This window comes from Ovis aries, chromosome 15 (assembly GCF_016772045.2).
Source record: "Ovis aries strain OAR_USU_Benz2616 breed Rambouillet chromosome 15, ARS-UI_Ramb_v3.0, whole genome shotgun sequence".
NCBI lineage: Eukaryota > Metazoa > Chordata > Mammalia > Artiodactyla > Bovidae > Ovis > Ovis aries.
Genome location: NC_056068.1, coordinates 27320428 through 27334156, shown reverse-complemented (window position 1 = coordinate 27334156; position 13729 = coordinate 27320428). Strand labels below are relative to the sequence as shown.

Genomic DNA, 13729 nt, shown 5'->3' with positions numbered 1-13729 from the left:
GAACCATAAAGAAGGCTAAGCGCTGAAAAATTGATGCTTTTGAACTGTGGTGCTGGAGAAGGCTCTTAGAGTCCTTTGGACTGCGAGGAGATCAAGCCAGTCAATCTTACACGAAATCAACCCTTAATATTCACTGGTAGGACTGATGCTGAAGCTGCAATGCTTTGGCCATCTGATGCGAAGAACTGACTCATTGGAAAAGACCCTGATGCTGGGAAAGATTGAAGGCCGGAGCAGAAGGGAATAACAGAGAATGAGATGGTTGGTTGACATCACTGACTCGATGGACATGAGTTTGAGCAAACTCTGAGAGACAGTGAAGAACAGGAATCCTGGCCTGCATGGGGTCATAAAGAGTCGGACACAACTTAGCGACTGAAACCAAACAGCAGCATGTACTAGGTATTAGGTGTTACATGTGTTACAGCTTGCAGCCTCCCACATGTTTGAGAACACTATCACGTTGTTTATTTGAACACATTGCTCTGTGCTGGGTGGTGGCTGTTGTAACATGCTTCTCTTATTTAATCCTCATAGCATTCTATATACTTTTATAACTAAAATACTATTTTAGTTATATAAATTAGTTTATAGTTTATATTAGTTATATAAATTATTTACTCCCTTTGGTTAGAAAAACTAGCTGTTTTATAAGGCTTTATTGACAAGTCAGTAAGTATTACAGAATTTCATAAAATAACCTATTTCCTTCTCTAATTAATTTCCTATTCATTGTTCTTCATTTTTTTGTTTTATTTTCTTAATATCAGACTTTTTAGCATTTATATTTGCAACCTGCCAATAATATGAGGGAGCTGCCTGTGCTTAATGCTTAAAAAATTACAGTTTGATGACTTCGCTTTACTGCTAAATATCCATGAACCTAGAGTCTGTCATACAGACTGTGAAGTAGGTCAGAAATAAAAAAAAACAGATATTTTATATTTATGCATATATATGAAATCTAGAAAAATGGTACTGATGAACATATTTTCAGGGCAGGATCGAGATTCAGAGCTAGAGAAGGGACTGTGGACACAGTGGGGGAAGAAAAGGATGGGACAAATTGAGAGAGTGGCATTGTTTTATATATATGTAGACTACCAAAATAGATAGGTGGGAAGCTGCTGTATAGCACAGGAAACTCAGCTCAGTGCTCTAGAGGGGTGGCGGTGGGGTAGGAGGGAGGCTCAAAAAAGAGGGATGTATGTATACTTATGGCTGATTCACATTTTGTACAGCAGACCCTAACACAACATTGTAAAGCAGTTATACTCAGGTTAAAAAAAAAAAAAAAAGAACCTCTGGTCTAGAGGAGGAGGTATACATGTTGAGAAACAGCTGTAATACAGTTGCTCACTGATGTTACAGAGTGTATGGACTAAATGCCATTTGATATAAAATATGGACCAGTTCTTCAGACGGTAAAGCGTCTGCCGACAATGCAGGAGACCTGGGTTCAATCCCTGGGTCTGGAAGATCCTCTGGAGAAGGAAATGGCAACCCACTCCAGTACTCTTGCCTGGAAAATCCTATGGATGGAGGAGCCTGGTAGGCTACAGTCAGTCTGTGGGGTCGCAGAGTCGAACACGACTGAGCGACGTCACTTTCACTTTCTACTAGGGTGGATGAGTATGTTAGGGAAAGTATCAGAGACATGATTTTAAAGAATCATTTGAAAGAATGAGCTAGACTTGGCTTATTTTTAATAGCCTTAACATAAACTATGCTTAGTTTACAGACTTTGTTAGTGGTAAATTAAAGAGTAAAAAAAAAAAAATTTTTTTTATGAAAGTTTATAGTCTATCCTCTGATGGTTTTTCCTAGTGTGAATTTATAATTAATAAGCATCCATCACATGCAAAGGTCTCTTTTCTATGTAGTAAGGAAGCATAGGAAAAACTAGAAATTGTTCTAGCCTAAAACTTTTAGAACTAAAGCTTATCTTGATGAACATAAGATTGTGTGATGTGTCACACAAAAAAAGTGTTTTCTCAGAACACTGAAGCAAAAGGTTTAGTATTTGGGATAGACAGAAAAAAGTAGTATGCATTTTGTGTTTATACCTGTAAGAATACTTAGTAATGAGTAACTCCAAATAATTATTTATCTTGGTCGCAGTGGTAGTTCCACAAATCTGTATGTATGATAAGATGACATCGGCGTATACACGTGTTCCAACCATGTCAAATTCTGGCTTTTGATATCATTCTGTAATTACGCAAGATTGGACTATTGGAGGAAATGGGGTGACGGATACATGGGATTTCTGTGTACTATCTCTGCAGCTTCTGTGAATCTGCAATTATTTCAAAAGAAAAGGTCAGGGAAGAAAGCTTGCTACTTTGGCTGTCGTTTTGCGAGTAGATTGCGGTGGGCCGGGGGCAGAATCGGGGGTGCTGTTTAGGAGAACTGTTCTGAGGTTTTGCAGCAATCCAGAGGGCGATGATGGCTGTAGGACTAAATTGGTGGCACTGAAGTAGGGCGGGGATAGGGGTGGCGATGGTTGAGTTCTGGGTGTATCTTGACAGCAGAGTTGATAACATCTGCTGGTGGACTGGATGTCAGGAGTGGGAGAGAGAGAGGGAGAGACAACAGCAGGGTTTGGCTTGGACCACTGGAAGGATGAAGGAAAGAGGTGGTAACAAGGAGAAGCAACAAGTAGAGAAGCCTGGTATGAGGTAGTTGGATTCCTGTCAAGGAAAAACAAATAACAGGCCCTCTTCCTCTAGTGCCTGGCAGCTCAGGGCGTCCAAGGGTTAGGGACAGTGTGATATTTAAGTAAGTGCGCTCTTGTTAACCTGCTACCAGGCAGCTGGGTTATCTTGGCCTCGCCTTGGCTCTTTTGGAAAGAAGCGTGTGTTTGATAAACAGGAAGTTGTTTCCATGGGTGTAGAAAGAAGAAACGATAGAACCGAGTGGCACAGCAAAGAGCTGCTAGCTGTGGTTCGCCTGGAGTGGGCAGAGATCCTTGCAGGTAGCCACCTAGCTTAGCACACAAGCCACCTTTTCCCCATTCAAGACTGAGTTATTTCTTCATCATGAAAAATGAAAAGTCTCTGCCCTGTTGCTTGACCTGCTGTCAGGGTATGTTCATGTTCAGCTAGTGTTTGGGTCAGTTACGAGTCGTAGACCTAGCAGACAAATGGAGACACTGTCTGTTTATAGTGGAAAAGTGACTTATTTTAAGAAATGTTGGCTCCCCACCACTACCCCATTAGTGGCATGCCTCTGACACTCGAGTGAGCTGGTCTAGGGACGTTAAGACTGCCTTGTGTGTATTTTTGCTCTTTGAAAGGTTAGAATCTAAATGTACCACAAGATATTTCTTCTTGAGTCAGATTGGGACAAAATTACAAGCAGTCAGTTCTGAAGCAAACTTTATAAATGCTGGTGCTTGAATACTTTTGAAACTTCAGAATTCATTCCCTCTGCTTCTAATAATATACTCTTCATGAGGTATATAAATCCCTTAGTGTCACTATTTTTTTTAGCTTTGTAAAGAAAAACAGATAAAAAAGATTATAGAAACCCAGTGCCAAGTGATTTGTGGTGATTGAAAAGTGAGAAAGACAACTTAGACTCCCTACTTTTTTGTTGTTTGTTTTTATAGTTTTTATTTCATAGATTTCTTGTAATAAGAGCTAGAAAACAGGAGAACTGTTTTCTCCTTCTAATTGAGAGTCACTTCATCTTTGTCAGGGTTGAAATGATTGAAGTTATGATAGAGGATACCTTTAAATTTGCAGGTACAGTGGGAACTAAGTAGATTAGTAGTTAATTGATGGTGAAAAGGGGTTTACTGTGACGGATTGCATATTGTCTAGACTCGGGTGAGTGGGTGGGGGCACAAGTCTAGGAATATAGGAAGCTAGTGTCCGAGCAGGGTGGGTTGCTTGGGACTAGTGATGTGGGTGGGATCTTGCCCAGTATTTCGGAGAACTAGCTCACTAAGCTGTCCAGAAGAAGCAGAACAACTCTTTAGAGTTCCTTGCAACTGGGTGTCTCCTGACAAGTTTCAAAATGTGTTTTACTTTGAATGTTGAAGTGGTTCAGGAGCTGTTTTGTATCATTTGCCTTCTGAAATTACCCCAGTGTGTTTTCCAGTGCTGTGACTTTGTGTTAAGTCTAGGCTGGCCTCCTGCTCTCGGTTTCTTCGCTAAAAGTTAAATATCATATTTGAACTGAAAGAATTTTTGCTACTTGCCTATGGAGCATTCATGAACATAAAGCAGCCATTTGTCAGCAGGCAGCTGAAAGGCAATTTCAGCAGGGACTGCAAACCACTGCAGGCTGTTGGCTTCCTGGCACACCCACTAGACCCTAAGGTTTACACTGAAAGCAAACTAACAAGGACTGTGGGTTGGTAGGTGGGGGGGAGTGGTGGTAATAAGGTGGGCAAAAATAAAAGCGGAGGCTGAAGTCTGAATGACATTGAGCCAGTATGAAGGTCCAATATGTGGGGAAGAACACAACACTCCCCCAGAAAACTTAAACATCAAACACAATGGCTCAGAAAAAACATGTGATGTTTACAGCTAACATATTTTTTAAAAAAGTAAATTGTGTGTATCTTTATATTCATAGCTATAGGGATACTGTAGATATCTTTAGGGAAAGAAAGTGAAAGTGTTAGTTGCTTAGTCATGTCCAGCTCTTTGCCATCCCATGAACTGTAGCCTGCCAGGCTTCTCTGTCCATGGAATTCTCCAGGCAAGAATACTGGAGTGGGTTGCCAATTCCTTCTCCAGGGGATCTTCCCAACCCAAGGATCGAACCAGGTCTCCTGCATTGCAGACAGATTCTTTGCCATCTGAGCCGCCAGGGAAGCCTTCTTTAGTGAAAGTGCTATATAACTTAAGCTGTTTCACCCAGTGTGCTGTCACAGATACCTTGTAACCAGAACCATGTAACATTGACAGTTGGTGTATAATAATAAAAATCAGTTTTGAGCACTACAGTATCCTAAACAAAGATCCTTACGATCTGTTAACCAAATGCTAAAATAGCATTTATGTAGTATTGAGTGGAATTTTTTTTTAATAGCTTTTTAAAAAATGTCTTTGGAAGTTAAAATTTTGTCATATATGATATCTCTTAGTCAGAGTACGAGTATATTTCCAAATATGCTGTTGTTTCTTTGGCCATAGCATGTAACAGAATTTCTGTTTAGCAGATCAAGAGATAGAGATATTGGCAGTGTAAATGATTCATCCAAGGACAACCAATGTGTCATTCTAGAGATAAAACAGAATTAGTCTGCATTCCACCAGCTCCTGGCCTGTGTAACATTTTTGAGAACTTTCCAATCATTTTAGGAAAACAAAGTACTTGGAAAATATAAAGAGTTATTTTTAATAAAAGAAAATCACTTATTTTGGAAATGGCTAAATTAATCATTCTGTTGTGTTTAAGAAGCTCTTTGATGTGTTCTGGTAATTAGTATTTACTGCCAGATGAATGTCTCCTGGGCATTTTAATTAATGGGTGGCTTGGCCAAATGAGCTTCTGATGGTAAACCTTCATAAGGGCTTATTTTTGTGTTTCTCAAGAATAGCTGTCTCTTCAAAGCTCTTTAATTAGACAGTTTAGCAGCTAAAACACATTATTAGAATAATTAGGCCTTGGATTAAGAGCAGTAGTGGGTCAAAGGAGCAGGTACTGTTAGAGAATGGCCTCTTGCAGTGGTGCATGGGGTCCATTTTTGATGGATGTCCAGTTCTTCAGCAGCTTACGCTCACTCCTTGTCCCTCTCTGAGGCTTTTGTGTTGTTTGAAGTTCATTTGGCAGATCATACCAGAAGCCTAAACATACCAATGTGTGAGCTCATTTATCACCACCTCCAAACTCTGGTGGAAAGCTGTATCCTAGTCCTTTTAATATCTGAGCTAAAGTCGTCTTGTTTTCTCTTTATTTCTACTAAATTGGTAATCTTGGCCATAATAATGCTTGTTTTTGAGGGAAATGCTTCAAAGATTTTGTGTGTGGGTCATTGATAACTCTTAACAATTATAGCAGCTTCTTTGAGGAGTCTTCCTTAATAATTTAAATAATCTGCTTATAACATTGTTCTTAAAATTACTGTTGTATTTGGTCTCCAAAGTCTTATCTTCTTTGTGTCAGAATGTTGTTCGAATTGTTTGAAAATCTGCTGTGTAGATGAATTACTATTTTTCCCCCTCTTCTTTACACCCTCTTCCCCCATTTCTTGTCCTAAGCTCTTAATCTTGTTAGTCTTTACTAGAGCATATATTTCATTTCAGAGTTCTTCTCTGTGGTGAAAGAAAGAAATATCTGACTGGTCCCTTGGGGTTTTGATATGGTGCCGAAACAATCGGATAGTGTTACTGAAACTACTATTAGAAAACAAACAATGATGTAGTCGCTTATGCTGTCTAATTTTTCACTTTCCCACTATCTCAGGATGCTTATGATGGCAAATGCATCTTTTCCCAAGCTGGATCAGTTGGTTTAACGATAGTGCTGAGAGGCTATTACAGAGTTCAAACAGAGCAAACTGTGTCACTAACGTTTCTAATCCCATCAGCTGTCATGACCCGTATTTGTTGTTAGACGAAGAGCTGGGTTAGGATATGCATGTCATTGGTTTAATATATAAACCTACTGCCATGATTAGAAAAAAGTTATAGAACTTATGATATGTATCAACCAATTCCTTTTTAAACATAGTAGCTAGCCTGATTTAGAGATACACAAAGTTTATCACATGTAAATTCTTTTGTTGTACCTTAGTTAGCAACATAGCCATTGGGGTTATTTCATTTAAAATGGTAGAAACTTCATTTGGTTTTCTATTGATGTTATCAGTAAAGCTTCAAAACACAGTTTTAAAATATTTGGTAAGCACAGTAAATGAACATGTAAAGATGCAGGTATATTGCTGTACATTCCAGAGAATAGTCACCAAATACATACATTTTTATGTCAAGTTGTAAAACTTGAGAGCAAAAGAGATCAGCCTGAACAGAGGCCTATATAAAGCAGGATTTCCCCCCTTAGCAATGACTAATTTCTGTCTGTTCTCTCCTAAAACGATTGATTACTGTGACTGCTTTTTGACTCACTCTTTAGCACAGGAAATATTGCTGATACTGATACTTATCTCATGTGCATGTTTGCTGTGTATATTGTAAACTTTTGCAATGGAGCTGTGAACAGGAAGGTGTTGAGTATTACTATCCTTGAAGAAAACCATTATGCGTGTCCCTCACAACTCTCCCTTTCTTATGGTAGGGTGAGTGTGCTCTTCTATGTGTAATGGGATTTATACTTGATGGAGTCTGATTACTAACGAACTGTATAGATACAAATCAAGACTGAGAGTGCATTGCGTTCCATCTGTTTGTGTCACTTCTTTGACTCACTCTTGTGCTGGGCCCACTTGCAGCCCTCCTCTGTCTACCTTTTGAAATCACACCAGTCCCCAACAAGAACTGACGGTACTCTTCTTTGGCACAGACCACCTGGTGGCCCATGGCAGGATGGCAGAAAAGGAGGCCCGTCGCAAGTTCAAACAGATCGTGGCAGCCGTGTATTTTTGTCACTGTCGGAACATTGTTCATCGTGATTTAAAAGCTGAAAATTTGCTCCTGGACGCCAATCTGAATATCAAGATAGCAGGTGAGAAGTGTGCTGAGGATGTGCAGTAGGAATAAAGGAGCTTTTCCTTCAAGGTTCTTAAAGCAAGGGATTGTCTTGTTTCTGTCTATTCAGAAAGAAGTGTTGTGAAAAGGATTTTGTGTGTGTGTGTGTGGCTTGAAAATTAATAAACTTTCAAAATACACTTATGTAAATATTTCACATAGTTTCTGATACAGCTAGGTTGGGGAGAAAAAAGAAAAAGTGGTTTTTGAGTAAGGAATACAACATCGAATAAAGTAGTAAACAGACCTCATAAAATTGTATGCCCACCCTCACTTGAGAAGGTTGATTTGTGTCATTGCTTATACAGACCATGCTTATTCTTAAGACTGTGGTTTTAAGAATAGATCTTATTGTGGTTTAAAGGCAATCCATCTCTTTTCATCGTCAAATTTCACTCATCTGTTTACCTGACAGTGCCTGAAAAAGCACTTTTCACTGCCTCAGTCTCCTCATACTTCAGTTTTTGTAAACTGCCAGTATTTGCCTAACCAATGCAAGCTCACCACCTATTGATAGAAGAAAGTGACTGCAATCTACATGGAAACGATAGATATGAAAATAAGCCATTTTTGTTTTCTGACAGTTTTTGGTATTACACTTTATGTCCCTCATCTCCCAGATAAAAAAGGAAGGGACTCTCATATAGAAAACAGAAGTGTAGCTAGAATATAACTGTCTTTAAAAACCTAAGTAAGAAACAGTTCTAAAGATTTCTGTCCTTAACCAGATGGTAATTCAGAATTCAAGTTTATATTATACATGAGAGGTCAGAGTCCCTGTATGTAGGTTGGTGATTCTTCTGACAGTTTCTTTTGTGTACATAACTGCCGCCTTTCCAGGCTCTGCTTTCACATCCTTGGAATTCACCTAGCCTTATGTTTATCTGAGTTGGGCTGATTAGAACTTTTCAGATGTGAGCTCTTTGAGTCCTGTATGCGCTCAATATACAGTAGACAGGAATTGGATACTTTCTTTTTCTTAAATGAAATTAAGTGTTTCCTTTGCCCTTATATCGGTTTTATATTCTTTAAAGCCCTCTAGATGCCGACAGTTCTCACAAGGCTGGGCAGGGGGAAAGACCTCACAGTTTCAAACTCTCTTTTGTCATTATTGTAGCTTCAGTTGAATTAATGATAACAATACCTACTAAGCTTCACAATCCTTAAAAGTATAATAAAATGTTGTGTTAATTATCTATTCTGATGTAACAAATGACTGCACACTTTGTGGCTTGAAGCAATGTAAGTGTATTATCTTACAGCTCTAGAGGTCCAGAATCTGGAGTGAGTCGTGTGGGGCTGAAATCAAGGTGGGGCGGGACTGGCTCCATCTAGAGGCTTTCGAGGATTCGTGTCCTTCCCTTGGTCAGCTTCTGGAGTCCTTCCGTGTTCCCTGGCTCCAGCCCTTTTCTCACATCACCCTTCTGCCTCCTGTTTCCGTTGTCACGTCTCTCAATCCTAATCTGTTCCCCCTTCTTCCCTCTTGAAAGGACCCTTGTGATTATATTGGGCCCTCCAGGATGGTCTCTCCTGCTCAAGATCCTTAACCTAGTGACTTCCTTGGTGGTCCAGGGGCTAAGACTTCACACTCCAGTGCAGGGGCCCACAATCCACCCCTGGTTAGGAAACTAGATCCCACAGGTTGCAACGAAGATGGAAGATCTCAAGTGCCACAACCAAGAGCCAGCACGGCCAAATAAATGATAAATAAATAAAGTTTTTAATGAATAAATACATGAAGTTTAAAAAAAAAGATCCTTTTTTAAATAAATGAAGCTCAAGATCCTTGACCTAATCGTGTCTGCGAAAGTAGGTAACACATTCACAAGTTCCACGGATTAGGACAGGGACATATTTGAAGTGCTGTTACTCAGCCAGCCACAGATGTCATTGTAGGGCTCTTTGGATTGGTAATTAAGGTAGTGAGTAAAAAAAAGGCCCAGGTTTTCTGCTCCAGTCTTATTCTATTGACCAAAGATCAATAAAAAATTGTTATGCTTTTTTGTTCTTGATTTTGAATTTAGAACCATTTTGGTTTAGTTAAGGGCAGTTTGCCCTAGAGAAGGAAATGGCGACCCACTCCAATATTCTTGCCTGGAGAATTCCATGGACAGAGGAGCCTGGTGAGCCCCAGTCCCTGGGGTCACAGAGAGTTGGACACAACTGTGTGACTAACACACACACACACACACACACACACACACACACACACACGGGCAATTTGTATGGTTTTTAATTTTTGCATGGAAAAGCCAGGTGTTAAAGCAGGGATTGGTGACAACTGAATTTAGGGTCTCTACTGACAAATATTTGGATAAGGAGATTTTTTAAAGGTTTCTTTGTTAAACCCATGTAGTCACAATATGAGTTTCTACCTGCTGATGTGTAATTATAGACTCCCAGGGATGCTGGCATTGAGCTTTGGGCTGTGTATTAATACAGATATTTTGGCAGGATCTTTACTTCACTCATGTAAAGGCTCTGTTTTTGTTGTTAGTTTTCGCTGCAAAGCAGAGACTAAATGAGCATGGTGGCTCTGTGCTCTTCTAAGCTGGCGGACATTGTCTCTGCGCTCTTTCCTGCATGCTGTCATTACTCAAGTTTCTCAGTCATTGCCCAAGCTTCTCTTCCTACACGTGTTAGACAGAACGCCCATTCTCACCCCCAAAGCCTTCTCTGAGTTCAGTGGACCAGAGGGAGAAATGCTTCTAATTGAAGCTGACCACAGCATGAATAGTTTTGGAGAGGTGTGTTGGAGAGTTGTGACGGGACACAGTCAGATAAGTAATGAAATCAGTTTTTATTCTCAAAGCCCAAAGTAACTTTCAGATCCTTGATCTTTTCAATAGTCTTTTTGACAAATTACTGTAAGTCTTGGTAAGAAAGAACTGCCATATAAAAAGAAACACATGAGAAAGAAAAGAGGATTTTTTTATTTTATTTAAAATATTGTTAGTCTTAGGCACCTCATTTAAAAAGAATCGTATATGTTATAGTAGCAAATTAACATAGAATTAATAAAAATTCAGATTAGGAAATCTAAGGAGTTTGTTTTCCTTATGTCAATATTTATGTAGTGGTTTATTTTTTTTATTGGCATATAATTGCTTTACAGTGTTATGCTAGTTACTGCTATACAAGGAAGTGAGTCAGCCATTTGCATACATGTATCCCCTCCCTCTTGCATCTCCCTCGCACCCCCTCATCCCACCCCTCTAAGTCATCACAGAGCTGAGCTCCCTGCACTGCGCAGCTGCTTCCCGCCGGTTCTCTGCTCTGCACATGGCAATGCATATATGTCCATGGCGGTGTCCACATGTCATTTTCACTCTCCCAGTTTGTCCCACCCTCCCCTTCCCACCCTGTGTCCACAAGGCCATTATTTATACCTAGTGGTTTCGATGAAAAGGTCATGTATCCTGTACAAAATTAGATGAATAAGTTGTTCTAGGGATGTTTGTGTTTGCGGGAATTTGTTTACTTTTCCTATGAAGTAATGTGACAGTTTACATGTAATACTCTTGGTACTACTATAAAAATCTAGTAGGTATAAAAACCTATACTTGCCCTCTTCAACAGAATATGTGTTTCCTGGACACGAGGTAAATTTCAATTCAGTTCAGTTCAGTCGCTCAATTGTGTCCGACTCTTTGCGACCCGAGGCCTCGCAGCACGCCAGGCCTCCCTGTCCATCACCAACTCCCGGAGTTCACTCAAACTCAGTCCATCGAGTTGGTGATGCCATCCAGCCATCTCATCCTCTGTCATCCCCTTCTCCTCCTGCCCCCAATCCCTCCCAGCATCAGGGTCTTTTCCAGTGAGTCAACTCATGAGGTGGCCAAAGCTTTAGCATCAGTCCTTCCAGTGAACACCCAGGGCTGATTTCCTTTAGAATGGACTGGTTGGATCTCCTTGCAGTCCAAGGGACTCTCGAGTCTTCTCCAACACCACAGTTCAAAAGTGTCAATTGTTTGGCGCTCAGCTTTCTTCACAGTCCACCTCTCACATCCATACATGACCACTGGAAAAACCATAGCCTCGACTAGACGGACCTTTGTTGGCAAAGTAATGTTTCTGCTTTTCAATATGCTATCTAGGTTGGTCATAACTTTCCTTCCAGGGAGTAAGCATCTTTTAATTTCATGGCTGCAATCACCATTTGCAGTGATTTTGGAGCCCCCCCTAAAAAAAGTCTGACACTGTTTCCCCATCTATTTGCCATGAAGTAATGGGACCAGATGCCATGATCTTCGTTTTCTGAATGTTGAGCTTTAAGCCAACTTTTTCACTCTCCTCTTTCACTTTCATCAAGAGGGCTTTTAAGTTCCTCTTCACCTTCTGCCATAAGGGTGGTGTCATCTGCATATCTGAGGTTAAGTTACAGGCATTAAAAGATCCATGGTTTAAGAGTTTTTGTGATTAAACTCTTAGCTGTGAATTTTTGTTCTATGCTAGTTCTAGAGAGAATGAAGCCCAGGTGAATACTTTGTTGTCTTTCTGGTTTTAGAATCTAAAAAGGCTTCTTATTAATGCTGGTCACAAACCTATCTCCTGTAGGATTATTTGAAAGGTGTTTCTATCATTAGCAATCCAGAATAAGCATTGATTGTTTTCAGAACAAAGAATTTTATTTCTGAAAGACAGAATGGCCAAGTCTAAGAATTTTTAGTGGATATCTAAAATCTTTACGGTTCTTAACAAAGGCTTTATGTTCCACTATCATGGAACAGAGAAAGGAAGGCTGAGAACATACTCCCTCCCTCAAGAATTTATAGTCTTATTTGGGCAGCAGATGCGTAGACTACAATGAGATTATGCTTTATGTATATAAAAAGTGGGCTTTCCCAGTGACTCAGTGGTAAAGAATCCACCTGCTAGTGCAGGAGATGCAAGAGATGTGAGTTTGCTCCCTGGGTTGGGAAGATTGGGAAGATTCCCTGGAGAAGGGAATGGCAACCCACTCCAGTATTCTTGCCTGGAGAATTCCGTGGACAGAAGAACCTGGCAGGCTACAGTCCATGGGGTCACAGAGTTGGACACAACTAAGAGACTGAAGACAAGCACATATAAAAAGTACTTTGCAGAGCATTTTCACACATATCATTTAATTTCATATTTGGCATACAAGTATAGCTTGTTTAGAAAACTAGAGTTTCCAAAAGACCTTTAACTTGCTAAAACTTTGAATTTCTTTTAAAGAGCACTCATGGAAAGCCCTTTTTGTATGGAGTTCATCGCTGGGAAAAGAGCAGGTTTCTTGGTCTCTAATCTTTCTCTTTTCTTGCCTCAGATGTGTGAGGACCACAGAGGAGCAGATGCAAGATGGGGGAGGCACAGCATGGCTCCCTCAGCACATCCTCATATCCCTGGGTGGCAGCATGGTCAACAGCTACCAAATTACAGTTTGATACAGTAGCGAGAGATGTTACATAGCATGTTGTGATTCATTATCATGTTAATGATAAAGTCCAATTACCACAGAGTTCAGAGCATGAAGAAACCACCTGAGTTTGCAAAATTCCATTAGATGATAACTGCCACAGGGCCTGTCAGCAGATCTGTTTACTGTTTGACTCCCACTGCCTTGCACGTACGTGTCCTACAGTGGGTGCTCGAGAACTCTGTGGGTCTGAACTTTATATAGCAGTGTTGAGGACAGAATCATCCTTTTGAGAACAGAGCCCTTGAGGTGAGTCTTAAAGGATGAGCAGACTTCTTTATGGATAGGTGTCAAGGAGAGAACGCCAGTAGGATCAGCAAATGTTAATAAAGCACATGCTGTGTGCAGACCTTGGGGTACAGCAGCAGGTAAAATAGTCCCTTGGAGCTAACATTCTGATGGCAGAAGAGAGACAGTAAACACATGAACAAATGAGCTCTCACAGGGCTTCCCTGGTGGTCCAGTGGTTAAGACTCCACAATGCCAGTGCAGCCGGGAGGGCAGTGGGGGTTGGGTGATCCTTGGTTAGGAACTGAGATCCCACATACCGCGAGACCCAGCCAAAAAAATTTTTTTTAATAAATAAAAAAGTTCTCATAAAGACTTGTGAAAGTGGTAAAATGCC

At 40.3% G+C, this 13729-nt stretch overlaps 1 protein-coding gene across 10 annotated transcripts in view; it reads left to right on the top strand.

Annotated features, from left to right (window-relative positions):
- Positions 1-13729, top strand: part of SIK3 (SIK family kinase 3) — a 265973-nt gene that overhangs the window by 176402 nt on the left and 75842 nt on the right. For 9 of the 10 annotated variants that reach the window (XM_027979227.2, XM_027979225.2, XM_060399703.1 and 6 more), the window contains exon 4: positions 7480-7641. The exons of the other annotated variant lie outside the window; for it this stretch is intronic. In XM_027979227.2, coding sequence (XP_027835028.2) covers positions 7480-7641 — 162 coding nt within the window. The remainder of the gene's footprint in view (positions 1-7479; positions 7642-13729) is intronic. 10 annotated transcript variants of the gene reach the window in all.